Source organism: Phoca vitulina, unplaced genomic scaffold (assembly GCF_004348235.1).
Source record: "Phoca vitulina isolate PV1807 unplaced genomic scaffold, GSC_HSeal_1.0 scaffold16, whole genome shotgun sequence".
NCBI classification, from domain to species: domain Eukaryota; kingdom Metazoa; phylum Chordata; class Mammalia; order Carnivora; family Phocidae; genus Phoca; species Phoca vitulina.
This window is the reverse complement of record NW_022589719.1, coordinates 27,127,301-27,140,717: the sequence shown is the minus strand read 5'-3', so window position 1 is coordinate 27,140,717 and position 13,417 is coordinate 27,127,301. Positions and strand designations below refer to the sequence as shown.

The 13,417-nt window shown below is 41.0% G+C and overlaps 1 protein-coding gene across 1 annotated transcript; it reads right to left on the bottom strand.

The window, feature by feature from the left end:
* Nucleotides 1-1,322: 1,322 nt before the first annotated feature.
* LOC116638834 (olfactory receptor 4D11) lies at nucleotides 1,323-2,258 on the bottom strand. The gene has a single exon (XM_032414969.1). It carries the CDS (start codon nucleotides 2,256-2,258, stop codon nucleotides 1,323-1,325), a length of 936 nt encoding a protein of 311 aa, XP_032270860.1.
* Between the last annotated feature and the right edge of the window lie 11,159 nt (nucleotides 2,259-13,417).

The window sequence follows — 13,417 nt, the reverse complement described above, 5'->3', positions numbered from 1 at the left end:
TAAGATGATAGATGCTTTGAATTCAATGTACATTCCTTTGCTTTTTATCCCATCAGGGTTTTTTTCCCCTCATAATGAGGTATGGGCCATAAAAGAGAAGAGTGTAACAGGCTAATGGGGGATTGAATGTGTGTTAGGCAGAGCAGTAAGGGTGACATTGAGAATGACATTTGCCTTGCACTGAACATTTACTATCTGCTGGGCATTGTATGTTTCACACATACCATCTCCTTTTAACCTTACCAATGACTCCATGAGATGCATAGTATAAGTATCTTTGTATAGTGAACTATAACCTGTGGAAAGACAAAGTAATTTGCTCAAGATCACACAGCTGATGGATAACAGAGATGGGATTTGGATCCAGGTCACAATGCTTTACTTTTTACTTTACTTCTTCACGAGGCTTTCTCAGATAAAACACTAGCCTGTACCACCTCTTCCCAAATACCAACAGATTGAAAAACAGACTGATTAGAATTTTACCTTCTTTAACACCTCCTCTCTTCCTCTCTGGTGGGAATAATGTAAATCCTCAATGGTGAAGCTAACCTGAGACTGGAAAATCGGTTCTTCAAATAATAAAAATGGGTTGCTCTTCATTTAGGATCCCTGAGGTTCTGCCTTTGTCTAAATTTATCTTGAGAATGTGAATCTGGCACGTCTGGTTCTACATGAGATAAATCCTTTTAGGACATATGGGAAAATCTTCCTAAGATTCTTCATTACTGATAGGAATCGGGGAGGACAACCATTATGTACTGTTGAGGTTCTCAAAAGGTCATGAGCCCATATGGAGTTTAACTGGGCTGAGAAAATTTCTTAATCTGTGATAGGCCATATGTACCCATTATGTGTACTACAGAAGCACTGATTGTAAGATCTTTTCTAGAACAGGGTTGTAGTTTGGTATAGACAGTTCTGGTAATGTAGCACATTACATTCATATGGAGGAAGAACAATAGATTAGGTGTCTGAAGACTTATCTCTGCAATTTACTTGATATAAAATCTTGAGCAAATCACTCATATCTAGGCTTCTATTAACTTACCTCTTGAAAAAGGATTCAATCAATCTCTTTACCTGCCATATAGTTCTCCTCAAATAGAAATACATCAATCAGTGCAATCCTATAATACTAGTTACTTCATGCTCACCAGAAGCTTGAGTTATTAGTAACCTATTAACTTAAATAGGAAAATAAATTGTTATCTAGTAAGTATAGTTGGTTTATTGACAATATATTCAAGTATATAAATATGACTCTATAGAAAAAATAATGGAAGGAGTCCTTGGTGATGAAGAGGTTGGAGATTCTTACACTATTCCATCACAAAAGGCATGAGTCTTCTCCTCAGTCTCCTCATGGCTGACTTCATCTCCTGGTTCCTCAGGGTGTAGATCAAAGGGTTCAACAGTGGGGATATGACAGTGAAGGTGACAGAAATGGCTTTATCTGTGGGGAGGGCAGTGAAGGGCCGGGCATAGACACAGATGCAGGGCACAAAGTGCAGAGTCACCACAGTGATGTGTGAGGTGCAGGTGGAGATGGCTTTCCTCCTGCCCTCCCCAGCGTGAGACCTCAGCATCATTAAGATGACTGTGTAGGACACAAGCAGGAAAATAAACCACAGGGTACTGACTAAGCCATTGTTGGAAATCATCAGGAGCTCAAGTGCAAAGGTGTCTGTACAGGTGAGTTTGAGGACCTGGGGGACATCGCAGTAGAAAGTGTCAAGAACATTGGGTCCACAGAAGGGGAGGGGCAGCAACAGGGAAATCTGCACGATGGAGTGGACAAAGCCCCCCACCCAGGAGGCCACAATGAGGGCAGTGCATCGCCCCCTACTCATGATGGTCATGTAGTGCAGGGGCTTGGAGATGGCCATGTAGCGATCAAAGGCCATGACAGAGAGAGAAAAAATGTCTGCCCCACCGAGAAGGTGGAAGAAGAACATCTGAGTGATGCAACCGTTGAAGGAGATGGTCTTTATCTTTGACAGAAGGTCCACGAGAACCTTGGGAGCAGTGATGGAGGAGAAGCAGATGTCAAGCACAGCTAGATTGCGGAGCAGGAAGTACATGGGGGTGTGAAGGCGGGACTCACAGGTCACAGTGACCATGATAAGGAGGTTTCCCAGAAGAGTTATCATGTACACCAAACACAAAGAAAGAAATAAGACCAAGCTCAGGTCTTGGGACTGAGTAAGTCCCAGAAATATAAATTCTTTTACCCTTGTGCTATTTCCCAACTCCATTGAATCATGTTTCCTCTTCTTTGTGTAGCTTGGGAAAAATGAAAAATATTATTTCAGAAAGTGTTCACTGTCCCTTAATATATCAGACAGAGTCAGGTATTAGGTCTGAGAACTAGTGAGCTGCTATTACCACATAAAAAGCTGTTCTGAGGTTATTGCTAATGTGTAGAAAATGACATCTGATTAACACAAGCATGCATCTAATTATTCTTCTGTAAATTATAAATATTTTAGATGTGGCATAAAAATAATGTTCTATGAATAGAAGTTCTAAGCATTCAAGATAAACAGGTGGATGTTAAATATTCAGAAAGGGACTATTTGGGCACGAGGGATATAAAAATGGGGTCAGTTTGATGTATGGGTAAGGCAATGTGTCTGGCTGGTTTCTTTTCCAGATTGCATGCTCCATTTAAATGGTCTAAGAACCTGTATCTGCAAAATGGTTCCCTTTGGACTGAACTCCACAGAAACACTCTTCCCTTTTTTAAATTGCAAATTTAATTCTATGAAAAATGAGAAAATTTTAAAGCCATGAAGGTCTTCTCTATTGGTCTATTCTCGCTTCACAAGACTTCTTTATTTCTACCTTTATTTACACTACTTTAAGTACCAAAACCCCCATTGAATAGCTCCTCAGCTGTGGAAATGAAAGTGTAATTCAGATCTTCTCTTCTGTTCATTGTTCTAGTTTGTTTCTTAAAAATTATTATTATTTTTTATAGAGCTATCATCGACATACAATAGACTCACGTATTTGAAGTGCGTACTTTGATGTTTGGATATAACCATATACCCATGACATCACTATATTTAAGATTGTTACCATATCTGTCAACCCAAAAGTGTTCTTGTGACCCTTTGTTATATGTCCCCTTTGCCCTTCTTTCTTCAGGCAACCACTGATCTGCTTTCTGTTACTATACATTAGTTCGTATTTTCTAGAATTTTCCATACATTGAATCTTATAATATAGACTTCCTTTTTGTTTTTTTTTCACTTATAAAATTTATCCTTGTGTTTGTGTGCACCAATATTTTCTTCCTTTTAATTGATGGATAGACCACAGTTTGTTTATCCATTCACTTGTTGATGAACATTTGGGTTACTTTTAGGTTTTTGGCTATTACACATTAAAGCTGCTATAAATATTCATTTACAAGTCTTTGTGTGGACATATGTTTTCACTTGTCTTGGATAAGTACCCAGGAGTAGAGTGGCTGTAACTCTTAAAATTCAATAATAAGAAAACAAACAGCCCAAATGAAACACAAAGGGATAAATGGTTTGAACAGACACTTCAACAAGAAGATATAGGGATAGCAAATAAAAATGTGAGAAGATGCTCAGCATCATTTATCACTGGGGAAATGTAAATTAAAACCACTGCACATACCTATTAGAATAGCTAACATAAAAAAGACAGATGTATCAAGAATAGGCGAAAATGGAACGGGATTGGAACTCTGGTGGAAACAGAAAATGGCATGGCCACGTGTGAAAACAGCTTGGCTGTTTCTTACAAGGTGAAATGTATACTTCCTGTATAATCTTACTGCTTTTGAATTCCTTTCTTTTTCTTTCACAAATCCTTGAAATGGGCCTTAATTTCTTTCTTTGCAGTTAATCTCCTTTTTCTTACCATAATTAGAAACAAAAGAAAGGTGAACTTACTTTTTTGGGTATGTTTTTCAGTTCCAGGGAAGATATTTCTTTTCACTTAGCTCAGGTTCCCATCAAGCTTTATTTCACCTGTGTGTAATTTTGTCCAAAGTCTATTTAATATGAAAAAGCTACTAAGAGGTATCGCAGCATACAAAGGATACCTGGGGGACTCTGGCACGACCTGCCTGTTCAAATCCCAGCCGGGCACTTAGTGTGAACGTGGGCAAGTTACTTCACCCCTTTGGCCTGAGTCTCTGCATCAGTATTTGGAAACAATAGCATCTCCCTCATATGATTTTTGTGAGGATTAAATGAACTAATCTCTGCAAAACCATCAATACTTAGAGCATTGTCTAATCTATAATCCATAATAAATGTGATTATGTGTGTGTTTCCTTAAAGAAAAACTCTGGGTCAGTTGCTTTCACAGACACACAGTCCAACAATCTCGTGGAGGGACTGCATATTTCCCAGAACATGTATTCTAAAACAGCTTCATCAGAACATACTGTTTTGAGGAAAATAGGAGATGTTTTTCTTTCAGTGGCAATAAGAATAACCCAGAGCGTGGTGACAGTGTATGGTAGCAAGAAGAGAGCTTGCCTGATTTGGCTTCTTGTCTGACGTCATCTTAGCAAACCAGAAAAGTCCAGTGCATGGTCTCTGCAGTGAGAGCTTTTGGGCTCAAGTCCTGGCTTTTTAATTTGGGCAAGTGGGAGACTTCACTTCTGCATCCATGGAATGGGGCTTATAATACTCATCTCACAGGGAAGCTATGAGGATTAGGTGAACTAACATATGCAGAAGTGTCAGCACACAGGCTGCTTATCTGTTACGATTAGTACTATGTTGGGTAACCTTAATACTGGAGGATCATCGGTAAATGGGGGTGTGTTGAACTAAATGATAGCTCAGCTATCAATCCTGACTAGTTTAAAGAGAGAGCAAATGATCATCAGAAAACACCAACTCAATAGTTACTGAGGAGATCCAACCTAGTTATGAAAGTCTTCCACAGGGACCCGCATGTAAATAATAGGTAATCTACGCAAAAGGGGAGAAGGTACCTCAAACCCCAAGTCAGGCCTGTTAGCAATATGTCCCATAAATTCAGACAACATCTTTCAGCTTCTCCATCTTTCTCCTATTTTTATTTAAAAAAAAAAAAGATTTATTTATTTATTTGAGAGAGAGAGAGTGCGCCTGAGTGGGGGGAGGGGCAGAGGGAGAGGATCTCAATACGACTCTCCACTGAGCATGGAGCCTGACACAGAGCTCGATCCTACGACCCTGAGATCATGACCTGAGCTGAAATCAGAATCAGATGCTCAACTGACTGAGCCACCCAGGCGCCTCCATTGTTTTCCTATTTTTAATCCATCCACTTGTTTAGCAAATCTTGATGGGAAATCGGCAGATTTCTAGGTTATTTGAGAGAAAGAAATACAACCAGTGGGAAAAGAATTGAAATCAAATAGTAATATGGGAGTGATGAAGATAGATGAGCTGCATGTAAGAAAAGGATGATTTTTCACCAGAAGCTATGAGAAATCTGCATGGAGAGGGTGACATTTATGTTTGGGACACACAGGAATGGAGAAAAAGGGAGCTCTGCCTTTAGGGGACAACTGGAATATATAAAAGTTGCTTGTAGGGGCACCTGGGTGGCTCAGTGGGTTAAGCATCTGCCTTCAGCTCAGGTCATGATCTCTGGGTCCTGGGATCGAGCCCCACAGTTGGGCCCCATGCTCAGCATGGAATCTGCTTGAGATTCTCTCTCTCCCTCTCCTTCTGTTCCCTCCCCGCTTGCGTGCATGTGCTACCTTTCTCTCTCAATTAAATAAAATCTTTAAGAAAAAGTTGCTTGTAGGTGGGAAGATTGGCTGGAAAGAAAGGATGCAAACATGAAGGCATGGAGAGAAAATCATTGCTTGAAAATTTTTATTTTTTGATAAACCTGAGGAACGGTATGTGTTTATTGTGTAATTCTTTCAACTTTTCTGAAGGTTTAAAATATTTTATTTTTCCCTCTACTTTTAAATTTAACAAAAGACATACCTCTACAGATTTCAGGCTGAGGACATCCATGTAGGGGAAACAGGGCCTGCAAAAAATCTCTCTGTGCAATTTAGGGGGTCCCAGAAAACAAAAATGCCTTTTCTCTAATTCCAAATTGAACTTATTTCTCTGTCTCTCATTTCACAATGCCTTTTTCGGTCAATATTCCTTATCTGTGTTCTTACTGAAGGTGAACCTTGGAATACAGCACCTTGTGTACACATCACATTTTTAGTCAAAATGTATTTGTGAATATTAATGATTCTATCTAGATTTCAGTTTTTCTCACTCTTATTTGTCACTCTTATACATGGACATCCAGACACTACACACACTCGTGTAGAGTTATACTTCTTACCTGAAGTCTCCAGCCTTCTTTCCAGGACTCCATCTGAGGTTATGTTCACGTGAACCTTGGGAACTATCCAGCTTCAGGAAGTTGTGTCACACACCCCTCTGAAGGCCGGTGATTTCAGTGGCTCCTCTTCTGTCTTTACATGGAAAAGGGAAGACTCAGGGAATAGTATTTTCTTGTCTCTCCCATGCTGATTCACAGCGTCCCATCCTATTTACCAATTCCTTAATCCCAAACCTGGTGTGAGAATTATCAGAGGGATTCTAGTTGGATGTGGCTATGGAAAACGTCTGCTGATGGTGAGGTTGTTTCTGAGGGAGTAATTAGGACATAATTAGGCCCACATACTTAGGAACACCCATTTTTGTCAGGGCCTAAAATTGTCTAGCAGTGAGAAAGTTTCTGTCCTTGGCCAAACTCTACTCAGGCTCCCCTGAATTTTTTAAGCAGGACTCAACGTTTGGACCTCTGTGTCTGTCTCTGCATTGTCCAATTTTAGCAACAATCCTGCTAAGTCAGGTTAGCTAGAATCCCCCACCCTCATATCTGATCACCTCAGCAAGAATCCCATTAGGTTGGTTTAGCCAGAGCCTCCCGCACCACCCTCCCCTTTAACTCTGGTGTTTCCTCTTAGTAATTTTCCTGTTGGGAAATAAATATCGATTCTTAGGGATTCTGAACAACTTCCTCAGGCAGTGTCACCCATGCAGGAGGAGTTCTGAAATGTGACACAAAAGTATTAGAAGGACCGTTGGACCTGACAGGGTTGTTAGGCGGGAGTGAAGGAACTGATGGGTTGATGACCAAGTTCTCAAAGGATACACAAGTAGCCAGGAAATCCACACTGGATCTACCAGCAAATCCTACTTGCTTGACCTTTAGAATTTTTCCAACTTCTCACCAACTCCACCCTTACTACCTTAAGTCATGTCTTTATTATTTCTAATACAGCAGCCTCTTAATTGGTCTCCCTGCTTTTGTCCTTACTCCTCTTCAGTCTACTCATCATAATGGCCCCTGTGATTCTGTTAAAACATCATTATTCTGCTTTTCGACACCCTCTATCTTACCTAATGGGAAAGTCAAAATCCTTACAATGATCTAAAGGGTCCTAGTGCCAGGTCCTGTGGCCCCATGATCTCTCTGACCTCAACTGCTACCTCATTCCTCCTTTCTTCTTCTCATTTAGTTACAAAGTCCTCCTTGTTGTTTCTTGGATGATCTGGGCAAATCCCCAACTCAGGGCCTTTGAACATCTGATTTGTGGACTGAGATTTGTATCATGACGTGAACATTTTTTTAGTTTCAAAAATTTTAAGATCTAAGATTTAAAAAAACATCCAGCAGCTATATGTAGCATAATAAGTAAACAAATACATACTGAGTTGATATGTTAAATAATGTGTTCCATTTCATTCCAACCTTTTTCATGTCTATGCATGGTCTAAAGCAGCTTCATAGGTTTCTGTCAATTTTAGGGAGTCATGTTATCAGATAGTAAAAATGAATCAGTTGTTTTTTTTAACCATATCCTCCAATGACTTGAGTTGCAGAAATGATTGAGAAACATTGTGAAATCATTGAGTTGTCTTAATTCAACAATTTTTAATGCATTGTTACTATATTCCACTTGATGCTGATGCTGGGGATATGATAATAAGTAAAGCATAAACCTAGTGGGAGAGATAGGAAGAAAGAGAAGAGGGAATAGAAACAGGATCCTGAGTTCTGTGCTAGAGCTAAGCACCAGGTGCTGAGGGAATGCAGTGCTCGTGTGGCCAATAGGCCTGCAGTTCAGAGGAAGGTCAGGGTAAGGACCTTGCATGAGCCCACAGAACTCATAATTGGTGAGGTGCATAATCTTACTCAAGCTGCGCTAACTTCAAGGAACCTGCTCTCAACCACTGGGATGTGGGCTTTAGATGGAACAATCTTCTGGTAATAGTTACCTTATTAATATTATAGAGGCAGAAGATGAACTTAATTTGGATGTGTTTACTTCAGAAAGATGTGATTACCTTATGAAAGACCTTGTAGAATTTCGATGCCCAAGATACATTATGTCTCAAGTATGTGTCTCAGCTCCCTTCCTGGTAACAGGGCAGGAATGTAGTGGGAATCTCTGAGTATATACATAGGTGTTTTTTTAATCGAAAATTTAATTTAGACAATTGTAGATTTACATGCAGTTGTAGGAAATAACAGAGATCCTACCTTAATGCAGTCTCCCCCTATGATCATTTACATATATCAAAACATTGAGTTGTACATCTTAAGTATGTGCCATTTTTGTCAATTGTTGATCTTAAAAACCAAAGGAGCTATTATTTTTCCCCCAGCAAAATGAGTTTATTTAGGAATAGCAGAGGAATTACAATTTGGGACAAGCAAATTATGGTGAACAATAAGTGAGTCTGGAGAACAGAGGAGAGGGGCTTGCTCTTATAGGGGAGAGGAGAAAGCTGGGAGGGGCTGTTTTTACTGAATTCTCATTGGCTGGGCTGTTGCAGGGCAAGGAGAAATTCTTCCCTTCCCTATTGGGGTATATAAAGTTTCTTTGTGGAAATATTAGCAAGGTGGTTTCCCTTAGCCTCCAGGAAATCAAGTTTGGGATACCCAGGGATCTTAATAATGGCTAAAGCAGCTGGTAAGAGTATGGCACCTAATAATTCCTGAATATAAAGACCATTTAAAATTTTGTCCCTGTTGGAAGTGAGGAGGCCTCACTGTTTCCATAGCACCCCAAAGTTATGAGTTAGTCCAAAGGCTTACCTACTATTAACATAGATATTTGCAGTTTTGTCCTTGGTTAAAAATGCAGGCCTGAGCAAAAGCATACAATTCAGCCCACTGGGCCAAGATAGCCAACGGCAAAGGTACCACCTAAATGATTTCAAAAGGAGTTGCAAGAGCATACCCAGCATAATGTTTACCATTTTCATCTCTTAAATAAGAACCATTGGTAAACCATGAAAAATCAGTGTTATCCAAAGGAGTTTCCTGTAAGTCATCACAAGGGGTCAGGAGAAGATCTGTCAGTGTCAAATAGTCATGAGGAGTATCATCTGTAGAGGAGGGAAGAAGGGTGGCAGGGTTAAAATTATTACAGCAAGAATTATATGAGGCATGGTTAGCAAGAGGATTTCATAGGAGGTGAGACAACTGGCTGAATGGTGTTGAGTGTGATGGGCATTCAGGAGGGCTTCAACTCCATGGGGTACAAAGATTTTTGAGAGAGGATCCCATGACTATCTCTTCAGTGGTCTTGACTAAAAGGGTGTTGGTAGGAATGGCTATGAGGCAAGGGGGGGTGTCCTTGTGCCATAGGCTCTAGCTGTTGGCTATAATACCCTATGGGTCAATGGTGGGGCCCATGTTTTGGGTGAGTACCCCAAGGGTGTTCCCTTCCTTTTCAAATACAAAAAGGAAAAAGAGAAGTTGATAATTGGGATGTCCAAGAGCAGGGGGATTTACCAAACTTTCCTTTAGGGCTTTAAAAGCTAAGTTATCTTGATCTTCCCCAATAACAGGGTCAGGTTTATTGTTTTTTTAATAAAATATATAGGGATAAAATAAAAGAAAATATAAAGGGGTTGGGCCATAAGGGATTTTAGAATCCAATTTTGACAGCAACCAGCCAGCTCAAGAAAACTTTGCGATTGGTGCTTAGTTTTGGGTTTGAGGAGGTTCAAGATGCCATGGAGCTTATTTGGATCTAAAGGTAGCCCTTGTTGTGAAATCAGGTACCCCAAATATCAAACCTGAGTGCAAGAAAATTGCAATTTCTCCTTGGAGACTTTGCATCCCACTAAGGCTAAAAGTTTTAACAGGTGGATGCCGTCTTGCTGTGAAGAGGCCTCAGGAAGGGAGCAGAGAACTAAGTCATCTACGTGTTGTAATAAAGTAGAGCCTCCAGGTAACTTTATATCATCCAAATTCGCTTTTAAGGTTTGGGATAAGTAGGAAATACTTTAGGTAAAACCCTGAGGCATTACTGTCCAGGCATATTGCTTTCTTTCCCAAGTGGAGGCAGATATTGACTGGCCTTATCCACAGGGATACTAAAGAAGGTGCTACATAAATCAATCACAGTGAATGTTTGCTTTCAGTGGGGATGCAGGCTAACAAAATATTGGGGCTGGAACAACAGGATGGTGAGGGATAACAATATTGTTCATGGGTCAGAGATCCTGGACAAATCTCTATCCGCGGGCTTTGGGTTTCTTCACAGGCACCGTAGGAATATCACAAGGACTAGAGCAGGGGATCAGGAGGTCCTGAGCCTTATGATCTTTTTTTATGGACTTGATGCCTTGAAAATCCTCTTAATTTATAGGGTATTGATTAATTTTGGGGAGAAAAGAATGAGTATCTCTTAGGAGGCCTAACCAAAAGGGGATAAGCTTAGAGATAGGAACGTGTTGAGGTTTGAGACTCCCTATGTTTGAACCATTTCAGATGGTTCAGAACCCCAGGGCAGGGGTTTAATGACAATGGTGTTGAGCACCAAGAGTGTGGCTCTGATGTCAATAAGGTATAGGGAGAGACTCATTCCCAATCTGGAGAGTTGTTTCTCCACGCTGGTTAAGAGCAGGATTGGGGAAAGTCCCTGTATTTCCTCGGAGTCCTGTGAGAGGGTGTGGGAAAGGCTGGTCGGAGGGCTGAAGATACTTGGAGCACTTTTGTAACAATCTTTCTTGCAACGTCCTGGATTTTCCCAATAGCAGAGGCCAGGAGGGGGTTTTATTTAGGGGACTCCCATTTGTTGGAACTGAAAACTAAGGATCTTAGTGGTCTTCGTTTTAGTTGAATTCTCAATGGTGCAGGTGAGCTGATTTGCTAAATTAACTAAATCTAGAGTGGATACAGTTTCCCATTCTATCCTGCTCCTTTTAACTAGGAGGGAAAGATGCCAGTTCAGCCTATTACTAAACACAGAGTTGAAGGCTACCTGAATGGATTCTACATCCATAGGAAGGCCAGAATTTTCCTTAAAAACAATTTGTAGTTGATGGTAATCATCATGCACAGGTTCCCTGGATTTCTGAGTGCGAGCCTGAATCTTAAATCAACAGGTTTTGGGAAAGCCTAGGGGTTGCCAGGGGGAGTCATTTAGTGATTGGTGAGCCTGATTACATAACAAGACAGTGGATTGGCCTCTTGTTTTGCAGTCCTGGAGCCTTCAGGATCATCCCAATTAGCTGCTTTCATCTAGCGTTGGGCTTGGCCTTCACCAGGGAGCATGTGAGCTAGCTGGTACAAATCAGAAACCTGGTTGGTAAGTTTGAACCACTGTTAAATTCCTTGGCAGATCTATGAGGATCTTCAGTAACTTTAGGAAATCTTTGGCCACGGCTCATAGTTCATCCTTAGTCCAGGAGAGATAGGAAATTATAGGCTTACCATTTAGGATCCTCAGAAGGTCTAATTTTATCTTACTTTATTTTATTCTTTTAAAAGATTTTATTTATTTTAGAGAGACAGCAAGCACAAGTGGGGTCAGGAGCAGAGGGAGAAGGACAAGCAGACTCTGCACTGAGCTCAGAGCCCAACACGTGGCTCCATCCCACAGCCCTGAGATCATGACCTGAGCCAAAATCTAGAGTCACTAAACTGACTGAGCCACCCAGGCATCCCTAGAGGGCCTAAGTTTAAAGGAACAGGTTCCAATGGGTTCAGAGGAGGAGGACATGGGGAGAGGTTTGGAAAAAATGGGAAGTTCAGTGAGAGAAGTGGAGCGTATGAAAGTGAGGATGGAGATAAAGAGGATGGGGGAGGGGAGAACAAGTCCTCAAAAGCTTGTCTTTTTTCAATTGCTTGTTTGCCTCAGTTAACTTGGAAATGGCATTTTGTAGAGAGGTGATTTTAGAGTCCTGAACACACTTGGAAGCCTCAAGATACCAGCTGAAATAGGCATCCCATTCCGTTTGTGTTTTTTAAAGCTGTGGTCTTCTAAGAAAAGCAAATTTGGGGAGATCAAAAGTGCCCTCTAATGGCCATTGGAGTTCTAAATTAATTTTGGTTAAGTTGGTCCAATTAATTTAAAATACTCTTGAGGAAGGACCATAGTTTTTAAATATAAAACCAGACTGGGCCCCAGAAGGAGGACCTTCCTGAGAGAATTTAGCAGATTCAGATGCCGTTACTCAAAACCAGAGATTCGGGAAACAGAAGAGTAGTCACCAGAAGGGGCAGTGCCTTCCCAACAACATAAAACCAGATTCCAAATACAGTTGTGGAGCTCAGCTAGAAGGAGGGAACCCTGATCTGAGAGGAGACTTGGAACCCAAAGGGAAAAGATGACTCAGGGAAGCAGAGAGTGCAAGGGGCTCAAGGGGGTGCCTCACACGCTTCTAGGGGCCATTACTTACTTAGGGGTTCATCTCCTTCAGGTTCCTTTGTGGTCACCATGTAATACTGACCTTAAAAACCAAAAGGACCAGTTATTTTACCAGCAAAATGCGTTTATTTGGGGACGGTTGAGGAACTGCTATTCAGAACAAGCCAACTATGGCAAAAAACAGGCAAGTGGGGGAGAAGAGGGGAGAGGTGCTTGCTTTTATGCGGGAGAGAAGGAAGCTGGGCGGGGCTGTTTTTGCTGAGTTCTCATTAGCTGGGCTGTTGCTGGGCCAGGAGAAATTCTTCCCTCCTCCTGCTGCGGCAGAACGGGCTTCTCCCTGCTGGGGAATGCCGGGTAGGCCTCTTACAGCCAGTGGTCGTGTGAGAGCGCCCCCTTCAGGGCTTCCCGACTCCATTTTTAAATGAGGTTTCCTTTATTTTCACACAATAATACCGCAATAGAGTTGAAAATTCCAAATTGATAAAACTGAGTATATTTTGATTTTCTTGTTTCTTCCAAGGCTGTGTTGCAAAAGCAACATGTACCCCCCTGGCTAACGATTTGATTTCTTTTGTAACATGGAACCCATATTTTGACATTATTACTGCATGCTGAGCAGAATCTTTGAAAGTCCTCTGTGGCTTAGCAGAAACATAAAAATTAATTAGAAACCTTGAATAAATACAGTTTATTTCATGGACAAACGTTTTTAAGGGTGATGAGAAGGCGCGAACTACCTGT